The following is a 25,964-nucleotide window of genomic DNA, read 5'->3' as shown; positions in this document are numbered from 1 at the left end:
TTCACTTAGTTACAAATTAGTTATGCTATTTCATAGCCATACACCACTTTTCAAGACTGTTGCGTTATTTTCATGGTTTTTATTCGGTTTTTTCCTTCTCCTGTAAAATTTACATTTTGTCAGTTACATTGGTTCTTAAGCGACGAAATACAACAAATACTTCGGAGGTCAGTCATACCAACATAACTTCCAATATTACGTACTGTACGTATGTCACGCTATTGGGTTTTCGTAAGGCGTAATATTCTACAAGTGTGTTAAATGCCGATACATTTTGAAATAAAATAATACAGGTAATGTATTTTAATTTAATAATAAAATTCCAAACAAGTAATCTGATACTTTACGGACACTTATTATAGTTGACTTATAAATTATATCCTATGTATTATTAACTTGTAGGTTAAAAGCAATTCAAGTTCAGGATGTTAATTCTTTATACGAACCTCTATTAAGAGGCTATGATTCTTATCACGGTATTCTTGATGACTTTATAGTATAAAAGTATAACGTGCAGTTATTGGGATCGTTTGTGCGTGAAACTCTTGATACAATGCAATAGCTGACAATCTATTGCAGAAGAACAATGAGAAAAATTAAACGAGCATAAACTTAGTTACATGGAAATTTTGTGTACTATTTGGTTTGTTGTCTTCATCGTGTTAAGATTTAGGAACGTAAGGTATTTCGCTTATTTTACACTTTTGAACACTGGTAACTCATTTTATTCTATATTAAGCTTATTCGTACATTTTATCCTCTTACAGAGTAATTCACTTTGATACTTTATCGTAGTGTTTAGTTAACAACGATCAAGGAACTGAGAAATATACAAGTGTCTAAATTTAAATAATTTGCCAGGCTTCCGTCTTCCACGATTAGACGTTCAGGTTACATACGTTTCCAAGGCGGTGACAGTAATCCTGTCATAAGAAAGAAAATGTTGAAGATTTAATTAAACATACCGACTTCTAAAAATGCAACAAGCAGGGGCGGCTCGTCCATAAGAGCTGCGGAGCTGCAGCACTCCCTGCTTTGACTGGAAAATAAAAATAATATTTATTTTAATTTGTAGAAGAATTGTTACAGCTTTTATTGGTAAATTCCTTTATATTTCATCTGGCCGGGAATATGTACTATTATCTTATGCATAATCTTTTTGCGCGTCGATTGTATTGGAATTGACACTTCATTCAAAGTCGTCCTGGGATCTGCAGGGTGGGACAGCTCAAAGAGAGTGTGTCTTGCATGGTCAGGGGGTAGAGAGGTGAAGGGAAGCAGAGGGAAACAAACGTTCAATGTAAATGTGCATAAATGCGACAACCACATTGGACTTCAGAAACGAAGAAGGTAATGGAGAAAATGAAATCACAGATGTGTTTGAACTGATCTGAAATTAAATGAAATGCTAATGGCATGGGCAATGTTCAAAATGATATTTAGCAATAGATGTTCAGGAATGGATTTCTAAGGGATGGTACAGTTCATGTAAGTTAACACGTTAAGTGAAGAATTTCTTCTAAGTAATTGAATTGTATTCCATCGCATACTGTGAATTGTGAGCGAGGATTTAGTTGCGTGAATCTTTTAAAAACTGGAATTAGAAACTGCCTTTCAGTAAAAAGAGTTAGCGCTCTGCTAACAATACATCTTGAAGGGCCTACTAGTAAAGAATTTAAATGTTCAGAATGCCCATTGAATAACGTATTTTAGTGTGATGTAAATTCAGCAGTAATTGATTCTAAACATATCTGATCTACGTCTAACGATTTACTTACATAAGTATATCTAGATTGTGGTAAGATGGATTGAAAGTAATAAAACTCCAAGAAACAAATTACGTAACTTTTTGTTTCTGTATACCGGTACTTTATTAATTTTATCTTTTATTTCTAATATTGCACAAGCTTTTCGCAATTTGCACAAATATAATTTTTCATTTGTAGATTTCTGCGACAATTATTTATTTTTGGTCAATTTTTATTACTGTACTGCCACTTCCAACGGACTCCAAACGAATATTCACACGTTTATCACTGGGATTGTGGCGCTGGAAATCAATTTAGAACACTTTTATCTCAGCCACGACACATTTCAATTTTTATTGTACAATATAAATGCAGTTATCACTACAATGACACAATAATTCTTGCAGATAACACAGAAACAACTTCGGAAACGTAATTAACAGAATAGCAGTTTCACTTCACTTCCACTAGATGACTCTTGAGTTCCAGGCTATAGGCGTAGCAGGGATGCCAATATCGGCAAACGAAATGAAACTATGAGAAATGTTACAACAGGTGTGCTAAACGTTAGGAATGTTACAATAGGTGTGTAGCACGTTAGGTTAGGTTAGGTTAGGTTTTGTTAGGTGTGTAAGATAATATGAATGGTTACCACAGTTTGCGACACTGCAATCATTCTCCCACTCCACCTCAAATAACATCACAACGACAGAATATGGCCGCCTTCTTCCTTCAAGTACGACGATTTTCCTATATAAGTAAGGAACCTATTTAGGGCGGGTTGGGTGGCACCACAGCTCTCCCAGTGATCACATCGAGTTTCTACTACTCCACACTACAAAACTAAGGTATTTTCAGTGTTTGTTTTTAATTTACTGTGCTGGCAGTACATTAATAAAAATTCACCTTATTTTTTTCTAGCTTAAACCTTGCTGGTATGTAGCCTATATATTTGGTAATGTATGTACCCTGGACCTCTATTGAGGGAAGACAGCCTGGCCCATGCTTACTACATAATTACCGTATATTGATTTTGTGAACAATTACCTGAACTATTAATAGTGAGAGTGGAATTTGAATATATTTATAAGATAAATATGAGAAAGTTTCAATAGTATTGATAACGTATGCAATGGTTTTTTTTTTCCATATAAAATAAACCCTTCATATGACATGTTTTCCCACACCTGTGGAGTAACGGTCAGCGCGTCTGGCTGCGAAACCAGGTGGCCCGGGTTCGATTCCCGGTCGGGGCAAGTTATCTGGTTGAGGTTTTTTCCGGGGTTTTCCCTCAACCCAATGTGAGCAAATGCTGGGTAACTTTCGGTGTTGGACCCCGGACTCATTTCACCGGCATTATCACCTTCATCTCATTCAGACGCTAAATAACCTTAGATGTTGATAAAGCGTCGTAAAATAACCTACTAAAATAAATAAAAATAAAATAAATGACATGTTTCCGTTTGAATAAGCATGTCGTAAGTTGCAGTTTCATTAAAGGCATTTCGAAAAGCTCAGATATAGCAAACAGCTGATTGTCTGACTTTCTTTCAGTTGTAATGGACGTGATCAAAATGGAACCTGACGTTGACCCATTGGCTGTAGAAGAGGCAAATACGTCACTAGGTGTAAGTGTGAATAGACCTTTCATTCGAATCCAACAACTTCAACCTTTATTTCTGTTTTATACTTATTTTCATTTACTAATTGTTTCACAGCCACTGTAGTAATATACTTTATGCTCGACCATACCGATATGTAGTAATTATACACCTGGTAGCAGTCCTTTAATGCATGTCATTAAAGTACACCTACTCATTAAAGTACAGGTCTTCAGCCAATGATAACTCAGCTTACATGTCTTCAGCCAATGACAAGTCAGCTTTGTACCGTTATAAAACCGCAAGTATCGATTATTCTCGGATATGCAATCGAAAGAGAATTAGCGAAAAGTCACGAAGGCTGGAAATCCAATACTGTCGTAGAAGGTTATGTTCTGTTACTATAATAATTAGCGTTAATTGTAAATAATATTCAAATAAATTCAATTTGTCATCTCGTTTTTCAATGTCGAATTCAATAATCAAGGTTATAATATTATAATATTATCAAGATTAACGGGACTACGTCATGGTCAATGACATTATTGTTCCTCGGAAAAAATCAATACTTTCGCGTCTGCGCACATCTCACAATTCACGACCTAGAACAAGGTCACTTCCGATCTTGTCAGATACAAATAAAATGTATACATCTGAATACCGGTAATTTCAAGTTAGAAATATGGTCGAGCATAAAAAGTCGTATGAAACTCGCCTATAATGGTAATTAAGAAGCTCGTATGAATATTACGAAACTCACTTGCGCTCGTTTCATAAATATCCATACTCGATTCTTAATTACTATCATTATAGGCTCGTTGCATAATGTACTATTAATTTATCATATTTTATGTTATTGAAACTCACGCCTCACTTTGTTACTGAGATTTCATTTCCCATGAAAACTTTGCTGTTAAAAATGAAATAATTTCTTCTTTATGCAGCATTTACTCTGCGATTTGAGTCCATAAATTTCAATGATGAGTAGTTAAATTCTCCCGTCTTTTGTTTAGAATTTATAAACTGCATGAATTTGAATCTAGCTTGTGAAGGTAATACCGGTATTGTCAGTTGCATTTCTTTTTATAAACTTTGTTAAGCACGCATAAAGATGTCTGTGAGAGGTGATTGATTTATTTACGCCCGTGCGTGTAAACATACATACATACATACATACATACATACATACATACATACATACATACTCACACAACACAGACACATATACACACACCGAAAATAAAGAAATTTATTAATAGAAGATTATGCAATGTGTGCAGGCAAAGTAAATGTCTATAATAAGCTTTCATAAGTCAGTTGACAAATTATATTATTAATATTCTACAAAACTTTCATTCCCTCACTATAGTGTGTTTTTCGTCGTTGATTTTACTGAATTCAGAGTTGCCAACCTAGATAAGTAAATTGAAATATTACAAATAACTGCTCTAGGGTTGCAATTAAAACTACTCTTGACATCTACCGACACCTGTGACAAACTTCTTGTCCACACCTGTGGAGTAACGGTCAGCGCGTCTGGCCGCGAAACCAGGTGGCCCGGGTTCGAATCCCAGTCGGAGCAAGTTACCTGGTTGAGGTTTTTTCCGGGGTTTTCCCTCAACCCAATATGAGCAACTACTGGGTAACTTTCGGTGCTGGACCCCGGACTCATTTCACCGGCATTATCACCTTCATATCATTCAGACGCTGAATAACCTAGATGTTGATACAGCGTCGTAAAATAACCCAGTAATATATATATATATATATATATATATATATATATATATATATATATATACAAACTTCTTGCTGAGAATCAGTCAGCTGTTCATAGTCTAATGTACGTATGTACTGAATATCAATATTTTAAAAATATACTGTCGTGCAAAAAGTACAATACAATACACGTTTTTGAAGTGCATTACAAAATCTCAGAAAATGAAAAACTCGCTCAGTTCGTTTTTCAAACTTTTCCTCGATTTTGTAAAAAGCACTTCTCAACCCCGTATCGTAATATATTATTACAAACGTAATGCCATACAGATAAGGCTTTCTAACCTATGTTAGATAATTAGATACTGTAGTTGCGCTTGGGCATGGGTTCGATTCCCGCTTGGGCTGATTACCTGGTTGAGTTTTTTCCGAGGTTTCCCCAATCGTAAGGGGAATGTCAGGTAATCTATGGCGAACCTTCGGCCTGATCTCGTCAAATACCATCACGCTATCACTAATCCCATTGATGCTAAACAACCTCGTAGTTGATACAGCGTCGTTAAATAATCAAGTAAAAACATATATACTGTACAGAGTGCTGCATTGGATTTAAATCGCTCGCTTGAACTCGGTCGAGTGTCGCACCCTCGAGTGAAATACGATCGGTCGTGATACGCTCGTAATAAATAGAAGCACAGTACAAGGTCATCTCACCGACATGTCTTATCGTATATGGAAGGCGACAGATAAGATACACATATGTTTTGCTCACACGGTAAAAATAAGGCTTTATTTTCTGCGTTTATGACAAACGTTTAGTGGAACATACCAAAACAGGAACATGAAGTTAAAAATAAAATAGTATGAAAAACTTCGATATACAGTTATTATTGCTAATTAATAATTATTCAATATTTGATTTACCACATATATAATATGATAGGTCCATACATAGTGTTCCGCCTATATACTGCGACAATGTAGAAACGTTTTACAAAATATTATTGATATAGCAGTAGATTAATAACAATATTAGTACAGAGATAACGGCACAGAAAATATAATAAAACGAATAATCATGCTGCACAACTGTTACAGACGCAAAGATTAATACACTAATTATATTAGAGATTATTATTATTACTAGAAAACTTGATACATTTCTCGCATTATCGTGATTGTGTTCTCCGTTTGAAATAATTACATTTACATCCAATAACATCTATTAGATGTGGCAAAAACAAAATCACTCCTGTATTGGGGGGGGGGGGGAACCTACAACATTTATATTACATTTTAAAGCAAGTTTTGTAGTTGTACTATGGAGAGGTTAGTTAAACACTGCAAAGTTTTGAAATGATAAACATCTATGATGTTACTACACAATTCATCACTATAACAAGAACGAATGTCTAACGCTCGGCTTATACCGTTCGAAGATTTATCGCTCGTGACAATTTTACGTATCATCCATGTGCGCTACCTATCGGATTATCCTATGAACTACTTGGCGCTCGAGCGAAAATGTTCGATGCAGACCTCTGTACTGTACATATCTCTTTATTGCAAAAAGACAAATCCTGCCACAAATATTCTACGAGGGTAAGTTTCCTAATTCAAACTGAATATGTTTCTTTAAATGTTGCCCATCACGAATTTTCAGTGCATAAACTCTGTCTTGTAGTACTATAGTGAGATATCGTGAACAAGGAGGATATTCTATGGCAAGAGATCTGCCGATCAGTTTTTTTCAATTAAAAAAGTTGTTCACAATCAGTCTACAGTGAGGGCTTCATCATTTTGTTGCCATATTATTTTCTCCTGAACAAGTCCTCGGTGTTCAAACAGTAATAATAATAATAATAATAATAATAATAATAATAATAATAATAATAGTAATAATGATAATTTATTTTATTTATTTAGAATATTAACGTGCAAAACAACAGCACAAGGCCAATTACAGTTTAGCACGATACAAAACAGAACAAAACAACAAATGATGATGAGAATGAATGATAGAAAATGGCAATGAGATGAAATACAATCAATATAACAGTCTATAAGTAATATTGTAAAGATATCCAATTGACAAGAATAGTATAATACATATCTTAACAAATGGCATAAATTAATAAAACTGACATGAAACTCGAAAAGCATACACTACACATTAAATGGATCCAAGTTCAATCCATGCAAATTAGCATATTTAATACATCTGCAGACCGGAGACAGAGATTTAGAATTCCTATTATTAAACATTTTATGAAATCTTAAACCCTTAGCAGGAATACGAAGACTGATATTGCTTATGAATGATTCACAATCAATATCACCCTTAATGACTTTACAAAAAAATAAATAATCAAGATCCTGACGTCTGGTGAACAAACTACCGCAATTGAAATATTTGCAATTAATCTCATATTTATAATCGGAATTTGGTAAAAATCTATAAGAACACAAGGAAATAAATTTTCTTTGAATATTCTCCAATTTAGCCGAGTCAGTGGAAGTAATGGAGTTCCATACAACAGATGCATATTCAAGCTTGGATCTAACCAATGTATAGTATAAAATTAATAAACACATAGGAGTAGAAAAAGAATAAGTTATAGATCTAATTAGACCAAGCATTCTTAATGAATGGGCATAAATATATTGCACATGATCATGGAAATATAATTTTGATTCAAGTAAGACACCAAGATCTCTAATACAATCTTTCTTAGTAATTACGACATTACTGAGAGAATAATTAAATTTTTGGGAAGTAGTTTTCCATGAGAAGGAAATAACAAAAGTTTTGGATTGATTAATTTTCATTCCATTTTCAACAGACCATCGTAAAATTGAATTAATGTCATTTTGAAGAATTTGACAATCAGCCGAACTATTAATTTTACGAAAGATTTTGAGATCATCCGCAAATAAAAGGCAGCTAGAACTTATTCTGTTACTTATATCATTTATAAATAATAAAATAATAATAATAAATAATAATAATAATAATAATAATAATAATAATAATAATAATAATAATTTATTTAATCTGGCAGAGCTAAGGCCAGTAGGCCTTTTTTTCCGCCCAGCCAGACTCTAATTCTGATGGACTCTTTTGAGAGTTTCGATACTATTTCATGAAGCATTTCGAGGTAATTTTCAGTGTGGTCAAAGAAATAGGGTCGTTGAGCTCATCAGAAAGAATTGCCGCCCAAACAGTCATTAATATTGCACCCTATAATTTTATAACTTCTCAGGTGTAAAGAGTTGTTGTTTGTTGTTTAGTCAACTGTCTGAAGGCAGGTTGGAACCTCATAAGCAACACCAATGAGATATCACTCAGGAGGCAACTAACCCAGGAGATAACGGGTTAAGGTGGCCAGTTGCTTTCCACCTCCATTGCATACATGGTCTATTAGCTATTTGTATTTATTAACATTCCATGGTATTCATACATTGCTTCACAGCTAGAATATGGAACAAGTCAAAAAACTTAATACTATTATAAAGTCTTAATTTATAGTCACAGTCTAGATGAAATATATACAGAAGAGATTTACAATATAGTCTACTAGTACAACACAAAGCTTTAGTATCAATCATGAAGCGTTATTGAATGTCATGAATTCACCTACAGAATAGAAGGCGTGAGAAATTAGGTACTTCTTTAATTTGGCTCTAAATAATTTTATGTTTTGAGTTTCATTTTTTATATCGATAGGGAGGCTATTCAAAATTTTTACTGCCATATAACGCACTCCTTTTTGATAGCACGATAGACTTGCCGATGGAGTATGAAAGTCATTTTTTTTGACGTGTATTTATGCTATGAACTGTTGAATTAGTTACAAAGTTTTCACGATTACGTAAGAGGAAGATTATTAATGAAAAGATATACTGACAAGCCATGGGCATTATTTGTAGTTTTTTGAAAATAGTCCTACACGATTCCCTAGATTTCGCACCTACTATTATTCTAATTACTCTTTTTTGTAATAGGAATACACTGTTACTATCTGTGGAATTTCACCAGAATATTATTCCAAAATTCATTACCGAGTGAAAGTATGCAAAGTATATTGTTTTTAAGGTATTGATATTTACTATCTTTTGCATAGATCTAATAGCAAAACGTGCTGAATTTAGTTTGGGGGAATTTCTTTAATATGATTTTTCCAATTTAACACATTATCGATTTTTAAGCCAAGAAATTTGGTTGTTGTTGTTTCTAATAGGGATCTATTGTTAATTATTGCGCTAGAAATTTGTGAGGTTGAATTTGGACAGGATTTAAATTGAATTATGTTAGTTTATATGTGAGATATATTGCCTGATAATACAGGGACGTCATTTTATTTTTACTTAAATTTTTATTGTGCCTGAGTTTTTTAATGTACTTCACTCCCACCCCTTCTACTAATGAAGTTCAACCGTCCTCTACACAGATCCAAGACCGCATATACAGTCATAGTAGCCTTACGGTCATAGTGAACAGTAAGTTCCAAAAATATGTTTGCATTTTCCTGTGACGAAAGAGCTTTCAATATTGAATCATTTTCGCACAGGTACTGTCGTCCATTTGCCTACGTGGCATCCCAGTTTCCCCCACCAGCTTCTGTTCGCCTCTATGTAAAGGCTAGTGGCTGGGCTGTGTTATCTCTTTTCTGAGAACTTTAATTTCTGTTAGGAATTTGACGTCTACGTAATATTATAGCCATACAATTGTTTAAAATAGCTTAAATGGGCCTCGTTAAGTAATTAACTGTCACGTGATTACCTCCTTTTCTACGACCCTGCGACGTAACCACTTGGACGGACAGTGGATAGCGTATCTGAGTACTTTTATCTTTTCGGATCGGACAGAAGTGAAGATTGAATTTACAGTACGTAAGGTACTCTTTTATAGAGTAGGTATAGAATTATTTGAGCATGAGTTACTGATACGAAGTACGAATCTGGTAATTGGAATTACGTACAGTAGTCTATAGTGCGATAATATGCACATTAGAACTGAAGCCTGTATCGAAATGAACGGCCACTATTTTCGAAAATGTGTTTAAATATCCATATTATGATTATTTTTCAATTTAACTTCACTCTCTATATTGTACGCTAATGTGCTCTAGACAGTATAATATACACTGCATAATGAATACGTCCACATGGACAGCTCAGTTCGTGAGTATTGTTAATACTGTACTATATTTTGATTAAACAAAAACCTAATGAAAATTATCAAACTCAAAAGCGTGATATTTCCTAGTTTACGTAAAAGGATGAACTACTTTTCTCTCCTCATATACCCAGTAAAGTGATTTGTTTGTATACTAAGCTAGTATCATCGAACTCCAGTCGTGGAAGGGAGTAGCAAACTGCGTTTCCGATTCGTTAATGCAAAGGTATAGCCAGGTTAATATTAGAAATGTTAGTAAAAATAAATTGATGTCCCCGTAGATGTACATATCAAGCAGAACCTCAGTCAGAGGTAGTGTAAAGAGGATATTCCTAATTGTGCGCGGAAAAAAAATATATATAATTGTAACATGCAGACTTGGAGTAATGTGTTTCAAGATATCTGTTACCTTCCAAAGAACACTAAAGAATATTGCTCTGTACTCCGCAGGAAGGAAATTTGACTCCGCGTCATTCTCAGATTACTGTGGACAACATGGACCCCAGCTACATTCTCAAACGGGAAGTTAAAATAGAGGAGACTTCGGTGGGAGTTACACTTCCTGCAATGAAACGTGAATCTGAGGTGAGTCAAATTTGTTAGTAATTGATTAAATGGCGATCTTACTCGTGTTAATTATGTACGCATGTGCGGCTTACAGCTGTTTCGGTGTTACTTGACACCATCCTCAGAGCCTACTAGATCTCGGCGCTATCTCAGCTTCGCTGCCTGTTGTGTGGGTGCGTTCGTGTGATGAAGAGTTGTGTCAAATAGTGTGTGTGTTCTGAACTTGATCTGTGAGCGTGAGGATGATTATCCAACGCCTCAAATCTCGACCCCTCAAGGTAAAGGAGCGCACCCTACTGCATTTGATTGTGGTTTGACTACGACGTTCTTTTCTTAATAGTCCTTAGCTCTTCACTCTGCCTTTGTCATTCTCGTCTGTTAGCGGTATATTTATTGTTTTCAGGATGAGACATTTGGCATTGTTGAAGTGAAAGACGAGATTAAGCTGGAAGAGATCACAGAGGACTGCGAAGTTCTATCAGAAAGGTGAGTAATGTAATGTCTTTAACCTGTGATTGGCTCCATTAGTTCATATAAATTGTGTTACGGAACTTACAGGAACACAAGCATGATATCACATCGAATTTTAGACTACCGCCTTTGTAAGATAGTTATGGAACAGAATAGTTATTTATGTTACAAAGATTGAAAGTGAGGTTTTAGTGAGAAGTTGAGGTGTTTACACAATTATTATTATTATTATTATTATTATTATTATTATTATTATTATTATTATTATTATTATTTTCCTGGCAGAGTTAAGGCCATCAGGCCTTCTCTTCCACTCAACCACGATCAAATCACATGCAGAAAAATACATACCGGTATACGAATATTAACTTAAAAGTAATAATAAACATAATTAATTAAAAAAGAGAGACTGAATACATATGCACAATCAGTATTAACTTTAAAATAACAATAATAAAAAATATATAATAAAAAAGAGACTGAATACATAATCACAAACAGGAAAATACATTCTAGTATACAAGTATTAACTTAAAAAAAAAAGAATACATATGAATATAATCTCACAACTAAAGGAATAGTACAATTAGTATGATCAGCACAGCACGGGTTACATTGAGACAATGACAATTACCCAGATATTAGTGTTAATGGAAAAATAAAGTAATGACTGTGTAAAATAATAATAATAATAAATAAAAATTATACCTAAAAAACTAATTCTTTGCATTTAAAATATATCTAAACAACCTAATTTTAAACAACTGAGGGCTAAGACTACCCCTAATTTCCAGCGGCAGTGAATTCCATGAGCGGGCCATGTCTATTGAGAAAGAACTTGAGTACAGAGATGTCTGATGACGTGGTATTGATAGCAACAGATTGTGCTGTGAACGTGTATTACGATTGTGATGTGAAGCTAGGAGAGTAAACCGAGAGGCAAGGTAGTTGGGTGTGGAATCATGTATAATTCGATATAGCAGGCAAAGAGAATGTGCTAATCGTCTATCTTGCAAGCGGAGCCAGGAGAGTCGTAGAAAATATTCCGATGTATGATCATGTCGGCGAATATTGAAAATAAATCGGACGCAGACATTATGTACACGTTGAAGTTTTTGAGAAAGTTCAGTACTTAGGTCGCTATATAAAACATCACAATAGTCAAAGTGAGGCATTACAAGGGTCTGTACTAGAATTTGTTTGAGTTTAGTAGGAAGGAAATTTTTCAGGCGTTTCAAAGAATGCATGATAGAGAAAACGTTTCTACAGATATATCTGATTTGCGTATTCCAGTTCATATTAGAGTCGAAATAGATGCCGAGGTTTTTTCACAGTAGCACTGAAAGGAATTATTTTGTTAGGTCGGATTCCATTACTTCTAATAAATGAATATTAACATGTACTTTTCGAACAACTGGTAGAAAAGGACACCTCTAAAATATGCTCAGAATGAATTGGCCCGTATGCATTGTTGAAGTCGGTAAACGAACTACGCTCATTACGGGGCTATCCATGATGCAGGAACAGTTGATAGACGGAAAATCATAGAGGGATATACGGATGATATTTTGAAGTTTGAAAAGAGGTCTCTGATAAATGTAACGAAGCGCAGAGAGAATGATTGAAGAGAGTAGAAATAGTGTACCGGTAGAATTTTTACAAGGAGAACAGGCGCAGGTATGTATGACTTCCACACTCGATAGAACAATATTCCAGTGATTTGTATAATGGGTAAAGTGAACTTGCGGAATAAATATAAACATGGTGTAATATGTAGGTTTAAATATTAAATATTGATCTCTGTAGGATTATAGGGCAGTCCAAGTTTAAAATATTGTAGTATGAAAAGTTAACAGTTCAATATTAACCTTGTTTTTGTTTTAATTCATTATGTCGCATTTGTTTGTTAATAATAATGTTGAAGTTATTTCCATGATGCTTATTGCAGGCCCAATTGTTAGAAAAGGATACACCTAAAATCTGCTGAGAATGGTTTCCCGAATTGTACTTACTTTTGAAATGTGATAAAATAATTTCGAAGTAAATAGTAATGTCACAATATGTCTAAGACTTGCCGATAAATCCACGCTTGAAGCGAGTGCATTTATTTGGGTTATCTCAGACCTCGAGTGACATTTATTAGGACTATTTCGTGAATAAAATAAAAATGTAAATAATATATCCCTAAAATTCTCTCAGAAAATGTTAATAATTGTATATTCATGAATACTTAACCTATTCAGACATTGTGAAGTCGAAATAGATGAATAACGATTACTAACTTTCGACAACCTGCGCATTCTGGTGGTTACCTACAGCAATAACGTAATATTTTCTATACATGCTCTTTCCTAGAACATACAAATTCACGTCTACATCGGTGGAGTAAAGGTTAGCGCGTCTGCTCGCGAAATCAGGTGGCCCGGGTTCGATTCCCGGTTGGGGCAAGTCACCTCGTTGAGGTTTTTTCAGTGGTTTTCCCTCAACCTAATATGAACAAATGCTGGGTAACTTTCGGTGCTGAACCCCGGACTCATTTGACTGGCATTATCACCTTCACCTCATTCAGACGCTAAATAACCTAAGATGTTGATACTAAAATAAAAATAAAAATACAAATACACAAGCTTAATTAATATTAGTTTTTAGTTTCAATTCTGGCATTACAGAAGTAAGAACTGTGTTGTACTGCCATTCCCTAAACTGAAGACAAAAGTTTTTAAGTAATTTTTTAGATCATTTTATTGATTTTTTAGGTCATTTTATAGATATATATTTTTTTTTAGATATATCTTTGTCATCAAAACCCCGGGGCCTGGTCATAACACTTCAATTCATTCAGAATTATTTCTTCATTACTTTTATTTCTATGCAGTCTTTAAGAAAAAATCCATCAGAACCATTTCAGTGATGTTCAGCTCTTTCTGGGAGAAATATTGGAGATCAAATGAGTTAAGAGGTTCATTGCCAGAAACATTGCATTAGTTAGGCCCGTAACACACTTGCAGAGTTTTCGCCAGCGAGAAATGTGTTGCGAAAAAAAATAAAAAAAATTGATAACATGTATTCAAATGGACGTCCACACACTGGAAGAGATTCTCGCTCGAGGCAAAAACCTCGCGCGAGTTTCTCGCTGGAATCGGTAGCTCAGCGAATTTTCTTGACACATTTATCAAAGATGTTTCACATTTATACTCTTTATGACGATTGAATGCAGAAAAAGATATCACAGGTGGCGATGAATTGTATTGTTTCTATTTGAAAATGAGGAAAGATGGCTGATAATTGCAGTTAGAAACTTATCGAACTTGTACGATGTCACCTGTAGGCCTATTTATATGATACATGGGATGAAAACTATAAAAACACGAAATTTAAAGAAGAAATCTGGAGATAAATACCAGGTTATCAGATAATAAATAAGGCTATATTTTATTTTGATGAGATTTAATAGTATTAATTAAACATTTGAAATAATGTATCTATATATCTTAACAGTTTACATAACTTTAATCAGAACATAGCAAAGAATCCTCTATCATATCATGAATGGAAAAAACTGTGGTCCATTCAACCTGAAATAACGCCTAAACGTATCATCATTCAAATCGAAACCAGTATCCAAAACTCACCCTTATTTGACACATTTATCAAAGATGTTTGACATTTATACTCTTATTACGATTGAATGTAGAAAAAGATATCACAGGCAGGGGCGTATACTGGTTAAAGGGTTTGGGCTACCGCTGACCCTATTATTACACAAAATATATCTAACAATTACTTTAATTTTAATTACTATGGTAAAACTAATAATACAAAATTATTACATTATGTTATATTATAAACTTTTTCTTTTGTAATTTCCTTGGGCTACCGCTGGTAGCCCGCAAAATACGCCCCTGATCACAGGTGGCGACGAATTGTATTGTTTTTATTTGAAAATGAGGAAAATGGCTTATTATTGCAGTCAGAAACTTATCGAACTTGTACGATGTCACCCGCAGGCCTATTTATATGATACACGGGATGAAAACTATAAAAACACGAAACTTACAAAAGAAATCTGGAGACAAATATCAGATTATCTGAAAATAAATAGGGTTATGTTTTATTTTGATGAGATTTAATAGTATTGATTAAATATTTGAAATAATGTATCTGTATGTCTTAACAGTTTACGTAATTTTAATCAAAATATAGCAAATAATCCTCTATCATATCATGAATGGAAAAAACTGTGGTCCATTCAACCTGAAATAACGCCTAAACGTATCATCATTCAAATCGAAAACAGTGTCCAAAACTCGCCCTTATTTTCGTAAGATACAATGTGATTTTCAGATATTTCTGGCTTTAATTTTAGGCTTACTTCTTCTTGTCATGAACAAAATATGTTCATGTAACTCCATTTCCTCATCATCTGAATTCTCAGATTCAACATAGCGTTCGTACGTAATTTGTAGAGTACGACAATATACTTACAGGTTATATATTTAAGTACGACAATATACTTACAGGTTATATATTTAAGTACGGCAATATACGTAAATACATAACCTATAATATTTCCCCCAACGAGTGATTACTATAATCAGAAAAATGCTTTCTGCATGAAGGCAGTGCATAGATGATCATAGCGAGGTGTGATCTGTGATAGCGAGAACTCGCCAAGTGTGTGGAGGAAGGCTCTTCGCCTCTTTCTCGCAACACATTTCTCGCTAGCGAAAACTCTTCAAATGTGTTACGGGCCTTAAAAAGAACATTCCTTTTCTCCGTTCATTCTCAGTTATCTTGAGACACGTGTTGGTATTTCCTGTTCATCTTTCAGTCTTAAATCAAATGTGATGTAAACTGGACTTTCTAATTATATCCAAATATATACGATGTTTATTTATTTTACTGCTTTGACTTTTGTGTGAACTCAGATCAGCGTAATGCCTGCCCATGCAAAAGCATTCAAATTCGGAAACTTACTCTGCGAGAAATTATTACGTAGTTCTGGAATTTAATGTTTAGCTTTTAGCTGTTATGAGGGTCACAATTTTCGTTAATGTAGAATTCTGATTACAGCATTTTCACTAGTGATGGGACTGAATCGTCGCAGGTGCAGTCAGATATTTGTATTTCAACAGAAAACGCAGCCTCTGAAAATTCAACAGATCACCAGATTTACGTCGAGTTGCCAAGAGAAAAGGAGTCCCCGAGTGACAAACACCATGATTCATTTATATGTAATATTTGTGGGCAGGTCTTTCGGGATGGCCAGAGTTCGAGCATGCATTCTCGAGTGCACAGAAATAACAGGACTTTCGAATGTGACGTCTGTGGGAAATTCTTCTCATGTTCATTCAATCTAAAAATACATTCACGTAGTCACACGGGCGAAAAGCCGTTCAAATGCAACATTTGTGGGAAATGCTTCGCGGTCTCTGGAATCCTAAAAAGTCATATTCGAACTCACACCGGTGAAAAACCATTCAAGTGCAACGTCTGTGGAAAGAGTTATTCTGAGAGGGGAAGTGTGAAATCTCATGAACGGACGCATACAGGAAATAAACCATTCAAATGCGACTTCTGTGGGAAATGTTTCTTACAATCCAGCCATTTGAAAGATCATGAACGCATGCACAAAGGCGTAAAACCATATAAGTGCGATATCTGTCTGAAATCTTTCTCGCAGTCTGGAAGTCTAAGGTCTCACGTTCGTGTTCACACTGGTGAAAGGCCATTCAAATGCGAATATTGCGGGAAATCCTTTTCGTGTTCGGGAAATCTAAAAACGCATATACGTAAGCACACGGGTCATAAGCCATTCAAATGCGATGTCTGTGGAAAATGTTTTTCGGAATCAGGAACTTTGAAAGTGCATATGCGCCGACACACGGGAGAAAACTTATTCAAATGCAATGTTTGTGAGAAAAGTTACACACAATCGAAAGGTTTAAAATATCACGCACGTAAGCACACGGCTGAAAGCCGCTTGAATTCACCGTCAAGGGAAAATTCTTTTCAGACATAGTACTCCTCAGTACTTGACTAATTACGGCGTCAAAACCGGGGGAGAAACAATCTGCGCGGTAGAATAATTTTTTATTAAATTTACGGTGACTTGATTCTTAAATTTTACTCCTTCTGGGACACAATAGCCCTGCCAAGACTCTGGAATTCGCTACCTGCTAGCATCAGGGACTGTCGAAATAAAATGGAATTCAAACGCAAACTTACTAGGCACTTGGTCAGTAATTGATTTCTTGTAAATAGTTTCCTTAATCTATCACAAAATATTTCAATATCCAGTCATTTCACCACTATACAATTTTATTATTCTAGGTTTAATTTGTAATTCAATAAATATAAAATATTGTTTGTTTTTCTATGATAAATTATCTAGCTTTAATTAGTCAGGTAATCTTTTCGTACTTTGATTTATATTGTAATTGTAAATTTAATACTAATTCTAATTTTATTCTTCATATTGTAGTTGGAATCTCTTGGTATAGGGGCAGAGAGGGCCTGACGGCCTTATCTCTACCAGGTTAAATAAATTAATTAATTACTAAATAAATACTCAAAAATAAATATTAAATACATTTTTAACACATATTCCGGTTTAGTGTTTTTCTTTTCTGTCACTTGGGGTTATGTAAAATATTTTTTTTTATACATCTCATTTCAATAGTTCGTGTGATGGCGTGCATTGTTCTTGATATTTCGCTCTCTTGAGAAACACTTATTACCCATATATTTTCAATATGTATTCAACCTGTCCTACCTTAATACTGAGTTTGAAAACTAAAATTATTAATTATTCGACATTGAAAAACGAGATGACAAATTGAATTTATTTGAATATTATTTATAATTGACGCTAATTATTATAGTAGCAGAACATAACCTTCTGCGACAGTATTGAATTTCCAGCCTCCGTGACTTTTCGCTAATTGTCTTTCGATTGCGTCTCCGAGAATAATCGATACTTGCGGTTTTATAATGGTACAATGGTGATTTCTCATTGGCTGAACAACTGAATTATAATGAATAGGTGTACTTTAATGAGGTGCATTAAAGGGTTACTACCAGGTGTATAATTACTACATTTCGATGGTCGAGCATAAAATATAATACCGTGCATACTGATCCCATTTAGCCAGCTCAGTTCTGTAATATAAAACTATATTCTGTAGAACTTTGGTTTTCAATCTGTGGTGCACGTACATCTAGGGATACACAGGGTTATCTCAAGGGGTACACATCCCAATGATTACGTATGTAAAAATTCTGACATAGGCTATTAATTTTATTATTGCTACTCGTTTATAATTATTGCATTTTATTGTAGTTTCTATTGCAATATCAACTCCTGTTTTTCCTTCCTTGAATATAATTTTACCTCAGTCATTACTATTATTATTGCATCAATAACTACAGAATAATGATAATAATAATAATAATAATAATAATAATAATAATAATAATAATAATCATCATCATCATCATCATCATCATCCTTGCATGTCTTGGGCCTAGTGGCCCGTTACGGTCTCTTGCCAACGCTTGAACGGTCTGCCCAAGGATCTCTTGCTCACAGGATGGTAATTTAAAATTTGGCGTGGAATCCTAGAACGAAGCATTCTGATGACATGTGATCTCCAGTTTTGTCTGTATTTCTGTAGGTATTGCGTAATCGGTTCAATCTGCAGTTCTTTCATAATGTCAAAATTTCTAATATGATCCATTCTCGTGTATCCCGCTATACGACGCATAAATCTCATTTCTGCCGCCGTTAATCTTTGTGAATCAATATTACGAATCGTCCAAGCTTCACTACCAAAACAGAGTATAGGTCTGGCCGATGTTTTATAAATTCTGGTGCGCGTGTGTTTTTGTACTGAGGTTGGTTTGAATATCTGATTAATTATCCCCATTGCTCTGTTGAATTTAATAATTTTCTCATTCAAATCCTTTTCTTGTTCATATGAAATTTGGTAATCGAGATAACTATAAAATTTTTGACTTGTTCGATGATCTTATTATTGATGCATATTTTGCTACGGACTGGTTCCTTTCCTAAAAAAGCCATCACTTTAGATTTGTCAGTTGAAATTTCCATATTGAAACTTTCTGCCATTTGATTAAAGTTGTAAACCAAACGTTGTAAATTATCTTCTGAAGTTGCCATAAACAATATCATCAGCAAATAATAAGGTATGTATTTAGGACAAACGACTTATCGTTACACTTCCATGTAATAATAATAATAATAATAATAATAATAATAATAATAATTTATTTTTTGTACATCAATAATCATAATCTTTTGTCGATTCTTATATAATTATAATACAGTTTGTGAGTAGCAATATATTTTGGGATATGCTATCAGAAAAGGTTGAATACCACTGCTGTAAAATACCGTAACTGAATAAGTAGTGCTGAAGTACGGCACCCACAGATGACTGACTATTTTAAAAAACGTTAATCAATTATTAATGATTAGAATTTGAACTTATTGTAGTCATGATAATTGTTGATAATGTGTTCTGCATAATTTGATGTGATGTAGGGTTTGGTTATAGCTTTAATATGTTCATTATATCTTGTGTGAAAGGATCTTCCTGTCTATCCAATGTAAAAATGTGGGCAACTATTGCATTTTAGTTTGTAAACTCCAGTTGAATTATATTTACTTGAATGTTTGATGTGATTATTTAGATATTTCTGTGTTGTGTTATTTGTTTTGTATGCTGGCTTGTATTTTAGTTTTCTGAATGAAGTTGCAATTTTGTCGGTATTGGTATTGTGATATGTTAATGTTATGTATGGTATTTATTCTCGCGTGCTGTTTGTGTTGGTTTGGTCTGTTTTTGTTTTGCCTTTTTTATTAGTGTGTCTATTATGTTAGGGTTGTATCCATTGTCTTGTGCTATATATTTTATTGTGTTTAATTCTTCAGCGTAGTTGTCATTGTTCATTGGTATATTAATTAATCTGTGTGTCATTGTATGGAAAGCTGCATGTTTATGTTGTATGGGATGGTTTGATGAATTGTGTATGTGTGTTGTAGTTGTGGTTTCCTGTATATTTTGAATTCGTGTCTGTTATTTGTTTTGGTTATGGCGATGTCTAAGAAGTTTATAGCTTGGTTATGTTCTGTTTCTATTGTATACTTTAATTTGGGATGTATTTTGTTCAGTTGTTGATGTAGGTTTTCTATTTTTGCCCTTTGTTTCCATTATATAGGACTATTACATATGTCATCTACATATCGATGCCAGTACATTATTTTCTCTGCGTGTTTGTTGTTGTCGGTGTTTAGTATGTGTGTTTGTTCTATGTTGTGAATAAAGATTTCACCTAATATACTTGATATAGGTGAACCCATTGGTAATCCTTCAGTTTGTGTATAATATTTATTGTTATGTGTGAAATAATTTTGTTTTGTAATAATCTCTGTAATGTGTATAATTTCGTCAATGTGAGTCTGAGGTGTGATATTTTTGATAAGCATTTTTCGAAGTATTTTAAGTGTTTCCGTTACTGTTATGTTTGTACTGCTAAGGTACGGCATCCACGGGTGACTAACTATTTTAACCCTCGGTCTATACCTGGGGTCTTTTGTGACCCCACTCCTTTATTTTTTACAAATGCATATGTAAAATGTTGACATAACTCTTTCATGTTCCAGATATGCTATTTGTGAGCATTTGGCTACAATTATGTTACATTGTCATGATCCTAGTATAAGCGGTATAATATTATTTTTCATTTTTATCACATGGGGTCAGCAAAGACCCCAGGTATAGAGTATGCTATACTAATTTTTATAATGAATTTGTTACTTGGTCTCGCTCTTGGTGTATTTTATGACAACACTGGGACAAATACAGATCAAATATTGATATTTCTTGAACTGGGATGCACTGTTGTGAGATATTTGCACATTTTTAATTAACTGTTTTCAGTGTGCAGTAGATTTCTGATGAAGTAAGTCGGTTTCTCTCTCTCTTTATTATAAATACTGATTTATAATATTGATTTTCAGAAAGGTTACAGCCTTAATCATGCTCTAAAAGACGCAGACCACAGTGATAGTGAATGTAACAATGATTTCATATTCGAAAGCGACGGCGGTGTTGCGGAAGTAGATGTGACAGGAGGATATTCAAGTTGAAGACGAAATAGATATTGATTCTATTGATGCAGATGATAACGTCAATGTATTAGTGACACATTTACTTACATCAAGAAATGGACAACTGAACTATGCTACTCAGCCATCACCACAGCGTAAGCAACCTCCTAGAAATATTGGCTATACACAAAATACTCTTGTGGCCGCTTACGTGCTGAAAAGATTCAAAGCCGTTTTGTTGTTGTCAACACTGCATAATTCTTTTGACATAAGTGAATGTGAACACAGAAAATGAGAAGTAATACTCCTCTATAATGCCATAGTCTGATGTGGAAACAGTTGAATAAATACCAAAATACATAAATTATCCAATAATTATTCTTACAACTTCCTATTTTCAAGTTAGTTGAAAGAAATCTATCCGGGGTCAAAAAAGACCCCAGGTATAGAGCACGTTTTTCCATAGTAGATATAGACCGAGGGTTAAAAAACGTTAATCAATAATAGATGATTAGAATGTGAACTTCACGGAGACAGACTTATGAATGTATACGGGATTGAAACTAATCTTGTAATTGCATCCAAGTGCATTATTACTCTGCTCTGGTTTCTGTGTAGTCAGATCGACAATATAGTTGCATGCAGAAGTACATTTGACATTTTGAAGCTCATATTCTGTGAAATATTCCCAAGTATTTTTCCCCAGTTCTGGAATTTACTGCATTCCACAATCAGGGTAATGTTTAGCATGTTCCTGTTAGAAGCGTCATAATTTTCGTTAATGTAGATTTTTTATTACAGCATTTTCACTAGTAATGGGATTGACTCGCCACAGATAGAGGAGAAAATTCCTGATAATAGTACTTCTTCAGAGAATCCAGCCTCTGAAAATTCAGATCACCAGGTGCCGAGAAGAAATAGCAACTTCCAGGTAGAGGCCAATGACAAAGCCCATGGCCCATTTATATGCGATATCTGTGGCCAAGTCTTCTGGGATCTCCAGAGGTTCAGCATACACTCCCGAGCACACACAAGCAGCAGGACGTTCAAGTGCGACATCTGTAGGAAGTGTTTTTCATATTCAGCAAATCTAAAAACTCATTTACGTACTCACACTGGTGAAAAGCCGTTCAAATGTCACATTTGTGGGAAATGCTTCTCAGAAACTGGAGCTCGTAAAAGTCACATCCGCACGCACACTGGTGAAAAGCCGTTCAAATGCAGTATCTGCGGGAAGAGTTACTCAGAAGCTGGAACTCTCAAAACTCACGAACGCACCCATACGGGAAATAAGCCGTTTAAATGCGGGATGTGTCAGAAATGTTTCTCGCAATCTAATCACTTGAAAGCTCACGTGCGCATGCACAAAGGTGTAAAGCCATTCAAATGCAACATCTGTCTGAACTCTTTTTCGCAGTCTGGGACTTTGAAATCTCATATTCGTATTCACACTGGTGAGAGACCATTCAAATGCGAATATTGTGGGAAATGTTTTTCAAGTTCCGGGAATTTAAGAACGCATGTACGCAAACACACAGGCCAGAAGCCATTCAGATGCGATATCTGTGGGAAATGTTTTTCTGAATCGGGAACTTTGAAAGTGCATATGCGAAGTCACACAGGCGAGAAGTCATTCAAGTGCGATATCTGTAAGAAATGCTTCTCACAGTCGGGAACTCTAAGAAATCATGTTCGTACCCACTCTGTCGAAAAGCCATACAAGTGCGACTTCTGCGAGAAATGTTATTCACATTCGAAAAGTTTGAAATATCATTCACGTAAGCACACGGATGGAAGCCATCCGAATCCACATCCTTCCCCGTCGTAGTACTTGCTTAATTCCGAGGGATACACAAATTGTCCAGGCCTGTCGTAGGTGATAACTAACTTCTGTTGTAAATCCCTACATAGTTCAACCTTCTTTTGTTTGCTATATCTACATTTTGCTGAGTGTGAAGATCAAATGACAGTCATATCAAAATGGAAATTTATTTATTTTATTTATTTAAATTTAAATATACAGAATACAGAATATAATTGCAAACAAACAAGAGAAATAGAAATAAAATAAAATAATACAAACAATATAAAGCAGGAGATACAGTAGTATTAACAAAATTTGAGACCGAATGAGCAGCGCTCGTGTTCGGTCGCAGTTCAGATATAATATTAATAGGCCTATAAGAGAATATAAAATAAAATAGGAAATAGAATTAAAATTACAGTTACAGAAATTATATAATACAATATTAATATAAGAGAAATAAAAAAATAAAATAATAATAATAATAAGAATAAATAAATAAAATAAAATAGGAACTAAAATTTAAATTACAGCGGCAATGGAATTATATAATATAATATTAACACTAGAGAAGAATAATTTCGCACGTTGATTAATTCATACACATAGGCTATACATTTATTTAATCAAATTGAAGATATTAACACGTTTCTAATTTTCTTCTTATATGTTAGTGGGTTACATGTTAGAAGTTCTGGGTGTAATTTAGTTAAAGCATTGTACAGCCGAGGGCCAAAATTAATGCTATGCTTTAGACCAGCAGAAATGGTTGCAAGTTTGTCCATTTGTCTAGCTGACTAGTATTAATGTTGGCTATTACCTGGTTGAAGAATTTCCTTGGAACATTACACGGTACCCAGTAGGAAAATATTTGACAGACCATTAACTCATGGTGATTATTACACTTTTACTACGTCACACTACTTTTGACCAATAAAACGGTACGAAAGGACGTCTTTCAACCAATCATAGCTGCTTATCCCACAATTTTATCGCTTCCCTAGCATTTGTTTTTTTTTATCACTACTCTAGCATTTGTTTCCTTGTTTGCCAACATTTCAAACTGTAAATTCTTTACTGTACTATAAAACATGCTTTGCGATCGTAATGTGTTTCCCGCATAGATAGTCGACTGAAAATGGCGGCTCCGTTCAATCATTTTGGTGAAGGTAACATTAGTGAAATAGAATTTTAGTAAGTCAATTAATATCTATTATATTATATTAGAGTACTTTATTTCTTGTAATCTCTGTATATTTTCTCTTGTTTTTATCACCTTCGTACCATTTGTTTGTTTGCCAACATTTCAAACTGGAAATTCTTTACTGTAATATAAAGTATGCTTTGCGGTCGTCATTTGTTTACAACATAGACAGTCAACTGAAAATGGCGGCTCCATTCAAACGTTTTCGTTAAGTTAACATTAGTGAAATAGAGTTTCAGTATGTCAATTAATAATGTATAACGTACTTTCAAATCAGAAATAAATATAAGCCGTGTGTAGTCTTCGTAAATATTTGTTATTTTTATTTATATTTTATATAAGATACAGAACATTTAGAACTTGAGATATTTTACATATAACATAGCAAATAACGAATCATAAATGTCTAGAACTTGTTACAATTATTCCACATAAAATAATAAACCACGAACTTTTTAAAAGTTGAATATGTTTTCAAAACAAAATAAGGAATAGAAGTTTATCGAGCAAGGTAACACATCATGAACATGTTGAGTAGTAACAACTTTTTTTCAAACGATTTAGGACATTATTTTCGTTCATTCCACATCCACATTTTCCAGACGATTTCCCTCCTCATCTCTGTCATCAATTTCACTCTACTCTTCATCTTCCATAGTCTCAGAAGCTTGGAAAAGACTCATAAAATGAGCGGCTTTCTTTTGCATATGGAAATAAATCTCTGACATCCTTAACTTTATTATTTTTCAGTGGAACTCGAGACGCTGATGGATAATCCAGTCTTGGAGGGAAGTTATTCGTGTATGAACGTGTTTTATAAATAATGGAGGTTTTCCAGCATTACTGTTCAAAATTTCACAACGAAAATTTCTGCGTATAACAAAGAAATCATGGACAGTCGATTTATGCATTCTCCGGAAAAAGGGCCCATGAAACCTTATTGACACTATGTCCTTAACTGGTCTTTATGAATTGCAGATTGTCATACCAAGTTTCTGAAGTCAGGGATTTTTCCGTTGGTAAATGCAGCTCAATCTTCATTATTTAATGCATGAACAACTTGTGTGACTTCATTGTAATGTTCTGCGTAATATAATCCAGCTTACTCTGAATGTCTTGAGTTGGATGCTCAGTACTCTAATAGAGCGAGAGATGAGGGTTTACGTCATACTGACCTCCAGAGAACTGGTTGCTTACATCGTCTCAGTAGGGTCCTGAGTCGCATGCTGTACTTATCACACATTGAATTGCATTATTTGCAGTCAATGTAAAATAGTTTGCTAGAACGTTGGTATTTCATTAGTTTCAAAATGATTTCCCATATACATCGGGACTGAATGGCTTAACGGAATTCTGGCGTGCGTAGCCTTTAAGAATTCGATTAATATTATGTAAATATGCAGTATTTTGTAACTCACTTTTTTTGTCGCTTAAGGGGAAGGACCTACAGGAAAGAAAAATCTTTTCTCATTATTTTCAGTAGAGCATCTATTTACCTAAAATAGTTTGATATAAATGTATGAAGCCTTTTAAATACAA

At 34.3% G+C, this 25,964-nt stretch overlaps 2 protein-coding genes across 2 annotated transcripts; both read left to right on the top strand.

The window, feature by feature from the left end:
* Positions 1–520: 520 nt before the first annotated feature.
* Positions 521–17,829, top strand: LOC138691940 (zinc finger protein OZF-like). Its single transcript, XM_069814597.1, has 5 exons — positions 521–682; positions 3,303–3,376; positions 10,695–10,829; positions 11,215–11,297; positions 16,356–17,829. Exons 2-5 carry the CDS (start codon positions 3,308–3,310, stop codon positions 17,302–17,304), a joined length of 1,236 nt encoding a protein of 411 aa, XP_069670698.1. The 5' UTR covers positions 521–682; positions 3,303–3,307; the 3' UTR covers positions 17,305–17,829.
* A 3,231-nt stretch (positions 17,830–21,060) lies between these two features.
* LOC138691436 (zinc finger protein 782-like) lies at positions 21,061–23,665 on the top strand. The gene is made up of 2 exons (XM_069813363.1): positions 21,061–21,089; positions 22,219–23,665. Exons 1-2 carry the CDS (start codon positions 21,061–21,063, stop codon positions 23,243–23,245), a joined length of 1,056 nt encoding a protein of 351 aa, XP_069669464.1. The 3' UTR covers positions 23,246–23,665.
* The last annotated feature ends 2,299 nt before the right edge of the window (positions 23,666–25,964 follow it).

Source organism: Periplaneta americana, chromosome 16 (genome assembly GCF_040183065.1).
Source record: "Periplaneta americana isolate PAMFEO1 chromosome 16, P.americana_PAMFEO1_priV1, whole genome shotgun sequence".
Classification (NCBI taxonomy): Eukaryota; Metazoa; Arthropoda; class Insecta; order Blattodea; family Blattidae; genus Periplaneta; species Periplaneta americana.
Note: the sequence above shows the minus strand (reverse complement) of the source record. Positions and strands in the feature narration are given on the sequence as shown.